Here is a 16,178-nt window from a genome sequence, read left to right as displayed (position 1 = left end):
TTCAGGCAAAAAAAAAGATAGAAAGTAAGGTAATTACAAGAGGGAACTGAAGGTAAAAAACAGCGGAAGTGAACAGCCGACATTTGCTGTGGAGATTTAAAGATCCAAAATATCGGGAATTATCGCGTTTGCTTGCTGAATTTCATCAAAAGTAAGGAATTATTAACTTACTATTGATGAAATTCAGCGAGCAAACGCGATAATTCCCGACTAGCACAGAAAATTTCAGGTCAAAAATCCGCTGTTTTCCATGTTTTTAACGGGTGGGAAAGTGCGTGTTTCCCCATTCACTAACATGTACCGATGTGACATATGTCCTCCAGTTAAAATTTTCGGTCACGTGAGGGGAGGATCTACGCTCATTTGACCTTTGGTGAAATCACCCTATACTCGAGGGGGCGCCGCGTGTCGATATGTCGACGTGCCGCGACTTTATCGGTGACCTGATACATCAGCCGGTGATGCCGGCAGTCACAGAGAAAATAAAAAATCGACCAAGTGGGACAGGCCCTTTTACTCTCTCTTGAGATGAACGGAAAACACGGTCGCGGGAATCGTTTTCCCAGGAAACAGCGTTGGCCCTCCCCTCCCCCCTCCCCCCCCCCACGCAATGAGCGCCCCCACGGAAATCAAAGCTTGTAAACACAATGATTGGAGATTTAAACATTTCTACATGCAATATTGGCCGCTGGTCTCCAGTGCCAATACTTGAAGATTACACTAGGCGCGACTCTCTCGAGCGTTTGGTCCACGGAAACAAACAGGATGACTTCACCCACGGCGGTCTCACGCAACGGCCTCCCAAGGCTTGTGTCCGGGTATGTTGGGGTGAATATTTAACACTGGGGTTCCACTATTTCATGCCACACTAGAGTGGAGCGACACAGACTGGTCCAGGGAGCATGCTGTTATCACGGGCAAAGCGCAGGCCTCGCAGTCACAGTGTTACACCACGTGTGGGGAGGATGTTCTTCCCCCGCCTCGTCAAAGTATCCTGTCCATCCTGGGGTTGGTGAAGGAGAAGTTGTTGAACATGTTCTGGTCCATGCTGTTGATCAGAGTCCTGTCCGCACACGACAGCTTCGGCTTCTCGTTCAGAAACTCCTTGTCAAAGTTGCTGCAGTCACCCGCCGACTTCTGCCGGGGGAAACGGACACAGATTCATCATCGAGTTAAAGAATTACCGAGACACAGAGGCACGGAGAGACAGGCGGAGGGAGAGGCGGAGGGAGAGGCGGAGACGGAGAGGCGGAGGGAGGCAGAGAGACGGAGAGAGAGGCGGAGAGAGAGAGAGAGAGAGAGAGTACTGAGACTAACTTATCCAGTTAAACCCTATCCAGTTAAACCCTGACCAGCCTCAGATCAACACTGCTCCCCAATCACCAGTTAGACTGAACCAAATTATCAAACAATGTAAAGAAACGTATTTGGAACATTGGGATAAAGAAACCAAAAGCCAAAGCAGATTAGAATGTTACCGTGCCCTAAAAAGAGATTATAAATTGGCAAACTATTTCTCAACTGTTAGAGACATAAAGCAGAGACAGGCCCTCACCAAATACAGGTTAAGTGACTACTACTTGGCAGTTGAAAAGGGAAGACAGAAGAGATTCTGGCAACCAAGAGAAAACAGAATATGCGGTCACTGTTTGACAGATGAGGTTGAAACAGGAGGTGTAACTTCCTCCTAAAATGCAAGAAAATTGACAAAACAAGGAAAGCATACTTTGACAAACTCAGTGTGGCAACCCCGGATTTTAAAGAACTAGATGCTACATCAAAACTAAGAATAATCCTTGGCGAAGGAAATACGGCACATCTTGTTGCACAATACGTAACAGCATGCCATAACCTGAGAGACGGTGAATGACCAACATGCACATATGTACGCACACACTAATCGACATTAACTAACACTAAGAAATGAATATTGAATTGCTAAACTTGCTATTGTGTTGTACTGCTTACAGCTGCAAGAACATGTAGCATCAATAAAGGGCTATAGGCCTATTGCAAGTTTATGTACAGGGACATATCTATCCATGCACTGTATACTTGTATTTATACTTATGCATCTTAAATATGTATGTCATGTTTTATACTTTGGCAATATAACAATGTTTTTTTTTATCATGCCAATAAAGTTTTTAAATTGAATTGAATTGAGAGAGAGAGAGAGAGAGAGAGAGACAGAGAGAGAGACAGAGAGAAACATAAGCACACAGTGTAGAAACAGGCCCTTCAGCCCAATTTACACACACTGACCAACATGCCCCATCTACACTATTACCACCTGCCTGGATTTGGCCCATATCCCTCCAAACCTGTCCTATCCATGTACGTCTTTAAATGTTTAGGACCGACCCGCTGAGTTACTCCAGCACTCTGTGAAACGTCACCTATCCATGTTCTCCACAGATGCTGCCTGACCCACTGAGTTACTCCAGCACTCTGTGAAACGTCACCTACCCATGTTCTCCCCAGATGCTGCCTGACCCGCTGAGTTACTCCAGCACTCTGTGAAACGTCACCTATCCATGTTCTCCACAGATGCTGCATGACCCGCTGAGTTACTCCAGCACTCTGTGAAACGTCACCTATCCATGTTCTCCACAGATGCTGGCTGGCCCGCTGAGTTATGGTGCAGCAGCATCTATGGAGCGAAGGAAATAGGCAACGTTTCGGGGCCGAAACCCTTATGGAAATAGGCAACGCTTCGGGCCGAAACCCGGAAGGGTTTCGACCCGAAACGTTGCCTATTTCCTTAGCTCCATAGATGCTGCTGCACCCGCTGAGTTACTCCAGCACTCTGTGAAACGTCACCTATCCATGTTCTCCACAGATGCTGCCTGACCCGCTGAGTTACTCCAGCACTCCGTGTCTGTCTTTGGTGTAAAACCAGCATCTGCAGTTCATCCTCATTACATTTTCTTACCACGGTGGGTCGGAAGGGTGCATCCACTTCCCTGTTTTCCAGTGCTTGCCAGTTTATATTCCCGAAAAAGGCGTGTTGCCGGATGTTCCCTTTAATTCCCAGCCTTCTCTCGGGTTCTCTGACGAAGAGCTGAAAGAAACAAACAGGTCGCTGATCACCCATTGCTGTTCAACTATCGTTCAGTCAGGCTTGTTCCCCGCGGAATCCACTGAACATAGAAACATAGAAATTAGGTGCAGGAGTAGAGGCCATTCGGCCCTTCGAGCCTGCACCGCCATTCAATATGATCATGGCTGATCATCCAACTCAGTATCCCGTACCTGCCTTCTCTCCATACCCCCTGATCCCTTTAGCCACAAGGGCCACATCTAACTCCCTCTTAAATATAGCCAATGAACTGTGGCCTCGACTACCCTCTGTGGCAGAGAATTCCACAGATTCACCACTCTCTGTCTGAAAAAAGTTCTTCTCATCTCGGTTTTAAAGGATTTCCCCCTTTATCCTTAAGCTGTGACCCCTCGTTCCTGGACTTCCCTAACATCGGGAACAATCTTCCTGCATCTAGCCTGTCCAACCCCTTAAGAATTTTGTAAGTTTCTATAAGATCCCCTCTCAATCTCCTAAATTCTAGAGAATATAAACCAAGTCTATCCAGTCTTTCTTCATAAGACAGTCCTGACATCCCAGGAATCAGTCTGTTGAACCGTCTCTGCACTCCCTCTATGGCAATAATGTCCTTCCTCAGATTTGGAGACCAAAACTGTACGCAATACTCCAGGTGTGGTCTCACCAAGACCCTGTACAACTGCAGTAGAACCTCCCTGCTCCTATACTCAAATCCTTTTGCAATGAAAGCTAACATACCATTCACTTTCTTCACTGCCTGCTGCACCTGCATGCCTACCTTCAATGACTGGTGTACCATGACACCCAGCCACCCATCTACAAGATGAGATGGATGGCGCAGCAGTAGAGTTGCTGCCTCACAGCTAGGGGTTGCCAACTGCCCCGTATTAGCCGGGACATCCCGTATATTGGGCTAGATTGGTTTGTCCCGTACGGGACCGCCCTTGTCCCGTATTTGACCGCTACTACTCGGGTCGAGGGGACTGTCGGGTCGTCCGGCCCCGCCTCACCCGTCCCGACGTAGTGCAGCCCGTGGAGTGCAGCAGCAGCAGCAGCAGCAGCAGCAGCGCCTCGCCCGTGGCCCCGTCGGTCAGTCGGCAGCCCGGCCAGCTGTCCGACCTTCGGACCTTCGCTTACCGCCGACACCACCACCTTCTCGTGGCCGATCAACGGTTCACGAGTTGGACGAGGCGCAGGACTTTGCGCTGGCCCCACCAGCTGGGCTTTGTGTGCAGTCCAGCACCCAGAGCCAACTCATCATTCACCCACCCAGACACGGCCCAGTCGGTCAACGAATTGCCGTGGGGAATTTGTCCCGTATTTTGACCTTTTGTCCCTTATTTGGGAAAGTTGGCGACCCTACTCACAACAGCGCCAGAGACCCGGGCTGGAGTGTCCTTTTATTCTGAGGCTATGAACTCTATTCCTAGACTCTCCCACTAGTGGAAACATCTCCTCCACATCCACAAGAATTATCCCAGGAATTAATACATTGAAACTAACAGAATAATGAAAGGCCTGGATAGAGTGGATGTGGAGAGGATGTTTCCACTAGTGGGGGAGTCTAGGACCAGAGGTCACGGCCTCAGGGTTAAAGGACGTTCTTTTCGGAAGGAGATGAGGAGAAATTTCTTTAGTCAGAGGGTGGTGAATCTGTGGAAATCTTTGCCACAGACGGCTGTGGAGGCCACAAGTCAATGGATATTTTTAAGGCAGAGATGGATAGATTCTTGATTAGTACGGGTGTCAGGGGTTATGGGGAGAAGGCAGGAGAATGGGGTTTAGAGAGACAATAGACAATAGGTGCAAGAGTAGGCCATTCGGCCCTTCATGCCAGCACCGCCATTCACTGTGATCATGGCTGATCATCCCCAATCAGTACCCCGTTCCTGCCTTCTCCCCATATCCGCTGACTCCGCTATCTTTAAGAGCCCTATCTAGCTCTCTCTTGAAAGCATCCAGAGAACCGGCCTCCACCGCCCTCTGAGGCAGGGAATTCCACAGACTCACAACCCTCTGTGTGAAAAAGTGTTTCCTCATCTCCGTTCCAAATGGCTTACCCCTTATTCTTAGGTCAGCCATGATTGAATGGTGGAGTAGACTTGACGGGCCGAATGGCCTAACTCTGCTGCTATCACTCATGACCTTATGACATTGCCATGAGGAGATAATGGAGATGGCGTTTAAGAAGAAACTGTGCAGATGCTGGAAAATCGAAGGCAGACAAACGTGCTGGAGAAACTCAGCGGGTGCAGCAGCATCTATGGAGCGAAGGAAATAGGCAACGTTTCGGGCCGAAACCCTTCTGGAAATAGGCAACGTTTCGGGGCCGAAATCCTTCTGGAAATCTGGAAATAGGCAACGTTTCGGGCCGAAATCCTTCTGGAAATAGGCAACGTTTCGGGCCGAAATCCTTCTGGAAATAGGCAACGTTTTGGGCCGAAATCCTTCTGGAAATAGGCAACGTTTCGGGCCGAAATCCTTCTGGAAATAGGCAACGTTTCGGGCCGAAATCCTTCTGGAAATAGGCAACGTTGCGGGCCGAAATCCTTCTGGAAATAGGCAACGTTTCGGGCCGAAATCCTTCTGGAAATAGGCAACGTTTCGGGCCGAAATCCTTCTGGAAATAGGCAACTTTTCGGGCCGAAACCCTTTCGGGTTTCGTCCCGAAACGTTGCCTATTTCCTTCGCTCCATAGATGCTGCTGCACCCGCTGAGTTTCTCCAGCAATTCTGTCTATTGGAGATGGTGCTTACCTTGACCAGGATGTCCTTGCCCTCCTTGCCCAACCAACGTGGGTAGATGGGGTCGTCCGTGCGGATGGATTGGAAGAGCTCATCCTCGTCTCCTCCACGGAATGGAGACTGTCCGATCAGCATCTCGTAGAGAAGGACAGCAAAGGACCACCAGTCCACTGACATGCTGTATTTCTGCCCAAGTAGGATCTGTGCAACAAGCGGAATAAGTGGACACAGTCAGACTCAACCTCATCTCTTGCATCCGCTGCTCTAGGTGTCAGCTGCTCTACATCGGTGAGACCAAGCGCTAGGCTTGGCGATCGTTTCGCCCAACACCTCCGCTCGGTTCGCAATAACCAACCTGATCTCCCGGTGGCTCAGCACTTCAACTCCCCCTCCCATTCCCAATCCGACCTTCCTGTCCAGGGTCTCCTCCATGGCCAGAGTGAGCCCCACCGCAAATTGGAGGAGCAGCGCCTCATATTTCGCTTGGGTAGTTTACACCCCAGCGGTATGAACATTGACTTCTCCAATTTCAGGTAGTCCCTGCTTTCTCCCTCCTTCCCCTCCCCTCCCCTTAGCTCTCCCACAGCCCATTGTCTCCGCCTCTTCCTTTCTTCTTCCCTCCCCTCCCCCCCCCACCCTCACATCAGTCTGAAGAAGGGTCTCGTCCCGAAACGTCGCCTATTCCTTCGCTCCACAGATGCTGCCTCTCCCGCTGAGTTTCTCCAGCAATTTTGTCTACCAGTATCAGTTCGGTTCAGTTAATTGTCAATGTGTGGGAAGGAACTGCTGATGCAGCTTTAAGGGGCCAGTCCCACTTGGCGATTTTTTTCGGCGACTGCCGGCATCATATCAGGGTCGCCAGAAGATTTCGAACATTTCAAAATCCAGCGGCGTCAAAAAAAATGTTGCGACACTTGAAAAAACACCGCACGTACACAAAATGCTGGAGTAACTCAGCGGGTCAGGCAGCATCTCTGGAGAGAAGGAATAGGTGACATTTCGGGTTGAGACGCTTCCTCGGAAGCATCTACTGAGGTACAGTGAAAAGCTTTTGTTGCGTGCTAACCAGTCAGCGGAAAGACAATACATGATTACAATCGAGCCATTTACAGTGTTTAGATACAAGATAAAGGGAATAACGTTTAGTGCAAGGTAAAGCCAGCAAAGTCCGTTCAAGGATAGTCCGAGGGTCTCCAATGAGGTAGATAGTAGTTCAGGACCGCTCTCTAGTTGTGGTAGGACGGTTCAGTTGCCTGATAACAGCCGGGAAGAAACTGTCCCTGAATCTGGAGGTGTGTGCATTGGTTTTCACACTTCTGTACCTCTTGCCCGATGGGAGAGGGGAGAAGAGGGAGTGGCCGGGGGTGAGACTGGTCCTTGATGATGCTGCTGGCCTTGCCGAGGCAGCGTGAGGTGTAGATGGAGTCGATGGAAGGGAGGTTGGTTTGTGTGTGTGATGGTCTGGGCTGCGTCCACAATTCGCTGCGATTTCTCGTGGTCTCAGATGGAGCCACACTGTGTGGCTCTGTGAGATTAGTATAGATTAGTTTAGTGATACAGCGCGCAAACAGGCCCTTCGGCCCACCGAGTCCATGCTGACCAGCGATCCCCGCACTTTAACGCTATCCTACACACACTAGGGACAATTTACACACACACCAGGCCAATTAACCTACAAACCGGCACGTCTTTGGAGTGTGGGAGGAAACCGAAGATCTCAGAGAAAACCCACGCAGGTCACGGGGAGAACGTGCAAACTCCGTACAGGCAGCACCCGTAGTCGGGGTGGAACCCGGGTCTCTAGCGCTGCGAGCGCTGTAAGGCAGCAACTCTACCGCTGCGCCACTGTGACTTCCCAAGTAAAACACGGTATCTTGCCCCGTCCATCTCGGCATGAGCAGCAGAGTGTATGTGCGGTGTGACTCTGTGACACTATGAAAGGACTAGGCTTGTATTCACTGGAGTTTAGAAGGATGAGGGGGATCTTACAGAAGCATATAAAAATTATAAAAGGACTGGACAAGCAAAATGTTCCCAATGTTGGGCGAGTCCAGAACCAGGATCCACAGTCATAGAATAAAGGGGAGGCCATTTAAGGCTGTGGTGAGAAAAAACTTTTTCACCCAGAGAGTTGTAAATTTATGGAATTCCCTGTCATAGTGGAGGCCAAGTCACTGGATGGATTTAAGAGAGAGTTAGATAGAGCTCTAGGGGACTAGTGGAGTCAAGGGATATGGGGAGAAGGCAGGCACGGGTTATTGATAGGGGACGATCAGCCATGATCACAATGAATGGCGAATGGTGCTGGCTCGAATGGCCGAATGGCATCCTCCTGCACCTATTTTCTATGTTTCTATGTCACGCCTGTTCACGGTTCTCTCATGTGGCTGGCGTTTTGGGCAGCGTATCGCCGCGCCCGTGGGTGTACTGACCTCAGGAGCGATGTAGTCGGGGGTTCCACAGAAGGTGCTGGTCCTGGCATCGTTGAGAATGTTTTCCTTGCACATGCCAAAGTCGGCGATCTTAATGTGACCCTCACTGTCCAGAAGAACGTTGTCCAGCTTCAGGTCCCTAGAAATACGTGAGGAGGATTGGTGAGAACAAAAGCCACAGACAATGACGCCCGCAGCGAATTGTGGACGCAGCCCAGACCATCACGCACACAAACCAACCTCCCCTCCCATCGACTCCATCTACACTGCACCCTGCCTCGGCAAGGCCAGCAGCATCATCAAGGACCAGTCTCACCCCCGGCCACTCCCTCTTCTCCCCTCTCCCATCGGGCAAGAGGTACAGAAGTGTGAAAACGAACGCACACACACCTCCAGATTCAGGGACAGTTTCTTCCCGGCTGTTATCAGGCAACTGAACCATCCTACCACAACTAGAGAGCGGTCCTGAACTACTATCTACCTCATTGGAGACCCTCGGACTATCCTTGATCGGACTTTACCTTGCACTAAACGTTATTCCCTTTATCCTGTTTAAGAAGGAACAGCAGATGCTGGAAAATTGAAGGTTGACAAAAATGCTGGAGAAACTCAGCAGGTGCAGCAGCATCTATGGAGCGAAGGAAATAGGCAACGTTTCGGGACGAAACCCTTCCGGGCAAGAGGTAGGGAAGTGTGAAAAAGCACACAATAGACAATAGGCGCAGCAGTAGGCCATTCGGCCCTTCGAGCCAGCACCGACCGCCATTCAATGTGATCATGGCTCCAGATTCAGGGACAGTTTCTTCCCGGCTGTTATCAGGCAACTGAACCATCCTACCACCAACTATACAGCCATACAATAAAAAAAGGGACACAACACACTATAGGGTTTGACATAAAACATCCCCACACAGCAGAATCAAGGTTCCCCACTGTGTGGAAAGGCACCAAAGTCAGTCTCTTCCTCCACTGTTCCCCGTGGTCAGGACCTCCCCGTGCCCTCCGCAGTTGCCGCTACAGGCGGCCCGATGTTCAAGACCGCAGAACCATATAACTATATAACAATTACAGCACGGAAACAGGCCATTCGGCCCTTCTAGTCCGTGTCTAACACTTACTCTCACCTAGTCCCATCTACCTGCACTCAGACCATAACCCTCCATTCCTTTCCCATCCATATACCTATCCAATTTATTTTTAAATTATAAAATCGAACCTGCCTCCACCACTTCCACTGGAAGCTCATTCCACACCGCTACCACTCTCTGAGTAAAGAAGTTCCCCCTCATGTTACCCCTAAACTTCTGTCCCTTAATTCTCAAGTCATGTCCTCTTGTTTGAATCTTCCCTACTCTCAATGGGACAAGCTTGTCCACGTCAACTCTGTCTATCCCTCTCATCATTTTAAAGACCTCTATCAAGCCCCCCCCCCCCCCCCCCCTTAACTAGAAATTAAACACAAGTTTGCACACGGGGAATTTTCCACTCGGACTGAACTAAGGTGCTTGCCTTAACCTTTATGTTTTTTGTTTTTTTTTTTAAATATTTAATATATTTTTATTAGAAGCAGTGAACTCAAGTACGATCAGTGGCAAATGACAAAATACATTTATTGTACAGCTTCCATTTTAATTTTAACAAAGATGAAATAGAGAAAGAGAGAAAGAGCAAGAAAGAAAGGAAGGAGAAAATGAACGTGTAAAAACAGAACCCCTAAACTACCAAATGAGTGTGGTCAAAGAGTGAGTCAAAAAAAATAAATAAATAAAAAGACAAAAATGAAAAAAACGAAAAAAAACTCCAAAAGATGTTGATTGGTATACCTGCTTCATTCGTTAACGTGACTGAATCTGCAAATAAAATCCAAGCATTAGACAACAACATGCATGTTCTATGCGTGTTACCTGTAAATGATGCCCCTGGCATGAAGAAACTGGAGGCCACAGATGATTTCAGCTGCGTAGAACCTGCAAAGAGACTTATCTTGGTGAATGTTGTAACAATTAAACTTTTAGTCGGAGGGTGGTGAATCTGTGGGATTCTTCACCACACAAGATGGCGGCGCTGGCTTAACAGCTGCGGCCCACCTGCAGTCCGTCTGTTTTTTTTTCTTTCGTTTTGTTCCTTGTCATGTTTTAGTTAATTTTGTTTTATTAAGTTGTGTATGTGTGTGGGTGGGTGTGGGAGAAACATGCTTTGGCCTCTTCCTTCGGGGGATGCGACTTTTTCTTCGGTCGTATCCCCCGTCTCCGTCTGCGCCGAGGCCTAATGGCGGAGCTGGCGGCAACGGAGCTGTGGCGGCGGCAGCAGCGGCGGAGACCTGGCTCAGCCCTGAGGCTGTGGCGGCGGTGGAGACCTGACTCGGCCTCTGAGCTGTGGCGGCGGCGGCGGCAGCGGCAGCGGTAGCGGCAGCAGCGGCGGAGACCTGGCCCGGCACCGGGGCTGTGGCGGAGGCAGCGACCACCCGCGGAGTTTGAACCGTCGCCTCGGCGCAGAGGGAGAACAAAGAGGGAAGAGCCAGAGACTTTAAGATTTTGCCTTCCACCACAGTGAGGAGGTGTTTGGTGAACTCACTGTGGTGGTTGTTAAATTTGTGTTGACTATGTGTTTTGTAATTTTTTTTAATTATATGTATGACTGCAGGGAAACATAATTTCGTTCAGACCGAAAGGTCTGAATGACAATAAACAAATCTAATCTAATCTAATTTAATCTAACAAGGCTGTGGAGGCCAGGTCAGTGGATGTTTTTTAAGGCAGAGATAGATAGATTCTTGATCAGTACGGGTGTCAGGGGTTATGGGGAGAAGGCAGGAGAATGGGTTAGGAGGGGAAGATGGACCAGCCATGATTGAATGGCGGAGTAGACTTGATGAGCCGAATGGCCTCATTCTGCTCATATCACTTATGACTTTATAACAAGGAACTGCAGTAGCTGGCTTACAGAAAAAGCCACAAAGTGCTAGAGTAACTCAGCGGGTCAGGCAGCATCTCTGGAGAACATGGATAGGTGATGTTTTGGGTTGGGAACATTTCTCCAGACAGGCCTGCAACGTCACCTATCCATGTTCTCCACAGATGCTGCCTGACCCGCTGAGTTACTCCAGCACTCTGTGAAACGTCACCTATCCATGTTCTCCACAGATGCTGCCTGACTCGCTGAGTTACTGCAGTACTCAGTGTCTATCTTTGATTTAAATCAGCATTCTTGATTAGTACGGGTGTCGGGGAGTTCTGGGGCCTGCCCTGGTTTCCCCCCACATCCCAAAGACATCCCAAAGATCATGGCTGATTGTCCCCTCTCAATAACCCGTGCCTGCCTTCCCCCCATATCCCTTGACTCCACTAGCCCCTAGAGCTCTATCTAACTCTCTCTTAAATCCATCCAGTGACTTGGCCTCCACTGCCCTCTGTGGCAGGGAACTCCACAAATTCACAACTCTCTGGGCGAAATTTTTTTTTCTCATCTCCAAACTGAACTAGTTTAACCGGCAAGGCCAGCAGCATCATCAAGGACCAGTCTCACCCCCGGCCACTCCCTCTTCTCCCCTCTCCCATCGGCCAAGAGGTACAGAAGTGTGAAAACGAACGCACACACACCTCCAGATTCAGGGACAGTTTCTTCCCGGCTGTTATCAGGCAACTGAACCATCCCACCACAACCAGAGAGCGGTCCTGAACTACTATCTACCTCATTGGTGACCCTTGGACTATCCTTGATTGGAGTTTACTGGCTTTACCTTGCACTAAACGTTATTCCCTTATCATGTATCTGTACACTGTGGACGGCTCGATTGTAATCATGTATATATAAGATCATAAGTGATCGCAGCAGAATTAGGCCATTCGGCCCATTTCCGCTGGCTGGTTAGCACGCAACATAACCTCGGTATACGTGACAATAAACTAAACCGAGCTGAACTAAGCTGGGAGCACAATGAAGAGATTTGGGAAACCGGAATGACGATGCACTCACGTGGCTCTCGGTACCTCAAACTTCTGGCAGCTTTGGATGTGAAACATCAGGTCGCCCCCATTCAGGTACTCCATCACAAAGAACAGGTTCTCCTGGGCAAAGAAGGAAGCAGAGGATCAATACCCTCAGTCTCACCCAAGAGGAATCGAAGGCGTCCTGATCAATACTCAACTCATCTCATCCATTGGGGTCTGCGGCCGACAAATTGACATGGAGGCATGTTCATGGGGACATGGTCATGGAGGTGGGGGTCACAGAGTCAAGGAGTCCTAGTCATACCACATGGAAACAGGCTCTTCGGCCCAACTCTCCTATCTTCTCCAGCCTCTGGTCTTGGAGGTGACCACTGACAGTAATTAAGGTATCCATGCTGGAACTCAGAGTCATGCAGTGTAGAAACAGGCCCTTAGTCCCAACTTGCCCACACCGGCCAGCATGTTTCATCTCCATCCACTGGCTTGGCAGGTAATAGATGCATACAGATGAGGGGGGTGGGTTGAAAGGCATATGGTTGGACAATGGGCAGAGATGGTGAGTTGGATTAAAATTGGAGAAGTCAAGAAGTTCATACCGCTGGGGTGTAAGCTTCCCCAAAGTGAAATATGAGGTGCTGTTCCTCCAATTTGCTCTGGGCCTCACTCTGACAGTGGAGGAGGCCCAGGACAGAAAGGTCAGTGTGGGAATGTGAAGGGGGGGTTGAAATAGCTAACAACCGGGAGATCGAACAGACCTTGATGGACCGAACGCCTGTCGGGTGAGATGGTCGCCTGGTCTCTTGGTAAATGATGTCGCGTGGGATCCAAGGAGAGATAGCTGAATGGATAGAAAATTGGTAGGAAGCAGAGGGTGATTGTGGAAGGTTGCTTCTCGGACTGGAGGCCTGTGACTAGTGGTGTGCCTCAGGGTTCGGTGCTGGGCCCGTTACTGTTTGTCATCTACATCAATGATTTGGTTGAGAACATACAGGGCAAGATTGGTAAGTTTGCTGATGATACAAAAGTGGGTGGTATTGCAGATAATGAAGATGGTTGTGACTGATTGCAGCAGGATCTGGATCGATTGGCCAGGTGGGCTGAGGAATGGTTGATGGAATTTAATACAGAGAAAGGTGAGGTGTTGCAATTTGGGAAGTCTAACATGGGCACGACCTACATAGTATTTGGTCGGCCTCTGGGTAGTGTTGTAGAGCAGAGGGATCTAGGAGTACAGGTGCATGGTTCCTTGAAGGTCGAGTCGCAGGTAGATAAAGTGGTCAAAAAGGCTTTGGGCACATTGGCTTTTATCAGCCAGAGTATTGAGTATAGAAGTTGGGAGGTCATGTTGCAGTTGTATAAGAAATTGGTGAGCCCGCATTTAGAATATTGTGTTCAGTTCTGGACACCCTGTTACAGGAAAGATGTTGTCAAACTAGAAAGGGTACAGAGAAGATTTACGAAGATGTTGCCAGGAGTTGAGGGTGTGAGCTACAGGGAGAGGTTGAGCAGGCTGGGTCTCTATTCCTTGGAGCGCAGGAGGATGAGGGGGCGATCTTATAGAGGTGTACAAAATCATGAGGGGAATAGATCGGGTAGACGCACAGAGTCTCTTGCCCAGAGTAGGGGAATCGAGGACCAGAGGACACAGGTTCAAGGTGAAGGGGAAAAGATTTAATAGGAATCTGAGGGGTAACTTTTTCACACAGAGGGTGGGTGGTAGATGTGTGGAACTGCCAGAGGAGGTAGGTGAGGTAGTTAGTATTGCAACGTTTAAGAAACATTTGGATGGATACATGGATAGGACTGGTTGAGAGGGATATGGACCAAACGTAGGCAGTTGGGACTAGTGTAGATGGGGCATGTTGGCCAGTGTTGGCAAGTTGGGCCGAAGGGCCTGTTCCTGTGCTGTAGGGTTCTATAAAGTGCTGGAGTCATTCAAAGTCAAAGTCAAAAGGACACACTGATCTGTTCTGTATTCATGCCTACTATGTTCTGTTGTGCTGAAGCAAAGCAAGAATGTCATTGTCCTATCAGGGACACATGACAATAAACTCTCTTGAATCTTGAAGCCAAAGTTAATTTTATTCGTCACATGCACCCAAAGGTGCAGTGAAATGAATTTACCAGCAACGATACACTTAAAAAGAACACACAATACACAATAAGATCTAACACAAACATCCACCACAGTATTCTTCACTGTGGTGGAAGGCAACAAAGTTCAGACAGTTCAGGCAGCATCTCTAGAGTACAATGGGGTTTTGTCTTGGGACTCGAAGGGCCTGTGTGATACCGGGGCTACAGGATGTGGGAGAGAATGACTGTGGGTGTAAGGGCCGATCAGACTGGGGATTCCCGCGGTTGGTGGATCGTTTCGCCGAACACCTCCGCTCAGTCCGCAATAACCTACCTGAACTCCCGGTGGCTCAGCACTTCAACTCCCCCTCCCATTCCCAATCCTACCTCTCTGTCCTGGGTCTCCTCCATTGCCATAGTGAGCAACACCGGAAATTGGAGGAACAGCACCTCATATTCCGCCTGGGCAGCTTGCGTCCTGATGGCATGGATGTTGAATTCTCCCAATTTTGCTAGCCCTTGCTGTCTCCTCCCCTTCCTTAACCCTCGAGCTGTCTCCTCCCCTCCCCCCGCCCTCGGGCTCCTCCTCCTCCCCTTTTTCCTTCCTTCTCCCCTCCCACCCCCCATCAGTCTGAAGAAGGGTTTCGGCCCGAAACGTCGCCTATTTCCTTCGCTCCATAGATGCTGCTGCACCCGCTGAGTTTCTCCAGCAATTTTGTCTACCTTCGATCTTCCAGCATCTGCAGTTCCTTCTTGAACACTTTGTCTACTCCACTGGGGATTCCCGCGGTCGGTGACTCATCTCCCTGTTCAGTTGCCACGTACGTGCGTACGCTAAACTCAGGCACGCTCGTGAGTAATTCACACCCACGGCAGTGACTTAGCGAAAGGTCAAAGCGATTGGCAGAGCGGAATCATTTTGTAAATTGAATAAACCTTCTTTCCTTACAGCGACACTTTGAAATGACAAATAACACAAGGCACGAAAGGGCCTGTCCCACATGTGATTCTTTTCGGCGCCTTTTGCCGGCACCCGTCATAGTCGCAAGCAGGTCGGTGAAAATGTTCAACATGTTGAAAATCCAGCGGCGACCAAAACAAGGTACGTACGACTCTGTGGGCGACTACTCACCACCATACAGGCTTCACCCCGCGACATGTCGCCCGTATGGTTGTGAGAGTCGTACCTTTTTCTGGTCGCCGCTGGATTTTCAACGTGTTGAAGATTATCGGCCACCTGCTGAGACTATGACGGGTGCTGGCAAAAATCACGTAAGTGGGACAGGCCCTTTAGTGTCCTTGCTACACCAGCAAGGTGTCCTAACTACACCAAATTCATTATGCCCAGACCATCACGCAAACCAACCTCCCCATTCCATCGACTCCATCTCCACCTCACGCTGCCTCGGCAAGGCCAGCAGCATCATCAAGGACCAGTCTCACCCCCCGGCCACTCCCTCTTCTCCCCTCTCCCATCGGGCAAGAGGTACAGAAGTGTGAAAACCAACGCACACACACCTCCAGATTCAGGGACAGTTTCTTCCCGGCTGTTATCAGGCAACTGAACCATCCTACCACAACCAGAGAGCGGTCCTGAACTACTATCTACCTCATTGGAGACTCTCGGACTATCCTTGATTGGACTTTGCTGGGCCAAATGGCCTAATTCTCTTCCTATCATCTCTGCCTCAGAGGGCTGGATGCTTTCAAGAGAGAGCTAGATAGGGCTCTTAAAAATAGCGCAGTCAGGGGATATGTGGAGAAGGCAGGGATGGGGAACTGATTGGGGATGATCAGCCATGATCACATTGAATGGCGGTGCTGGCTCGAAGGGCCGAATGGCCTACTCCTGCACCGATTGTCCATTGTCTATTGTTATGGGGAGAAGGCAGGCGAATGGGGTTGAGAGGGAGAG

General features: G+C 49.5%; 1 protein-coding gene across 2 annotated transcripts in view; it reads right to left on the bottom strand.

Annotated features, from left to right (window-relative positions):
- Positions 1-643: 643 nt before the first annotated feature.
- The window catches only part of prkcq (protein kinase C, theta), a 79,067-nt gene continuing 63,532 nt past the window's right edge, over positions 644-16,178 (bottom strand). For both annotated transcript variants that reach the window (XM_055653454.1, XM_055653455.1), the window contains exons 13-18: positions 12,213-12,304; positions 10,142-10,204; positions 8,238-8,376; positions 5,818-6,006; positions 2,936-3,064; positions 644-1,137 (exon numbers count right to left, since the gene is read on the bottom strand). In XM_055653454.1, the coding sequence (XP_055509429.1) occupies positions 985-1,137; positions 2,936-3,064; positions 5,818-6,006; positions 8,238-8,376; positions 10,142-10,204; positions 12,213-12,304 (765 nt within the window). In that variant the 3' untranslated portion in view covers positions 644-984. The remainder of the gene's footprint in view (positions 1,138-2,935; positions 3,065-5,817; positions 6,007-8,237; positions 8,377-10,141; positions 10,205-12,212; positions 12,305-16,178) is intronic.

The sequence above is a fragment of the Leucoraja erinacea genome, chromosome 22, assembly GCF_028641065.1.
Source record: "Leucoraja erinacea ecotype New England chromosome 22, Leri_hhj_1, whole genome shotgun sequence".
In the NCBI taxonomy this organism is placed as follows: Eukaryota; Metazoa; Chordata; class Chondrichthyes; order Rajiformes; family Rajidae; genus Leucoraja; species Leucoraja erinaceus.
Note: the sequence above shows the minus strand (reverse complement) of the source record. Positions and strands in the feature narration are given on the sequence as shown.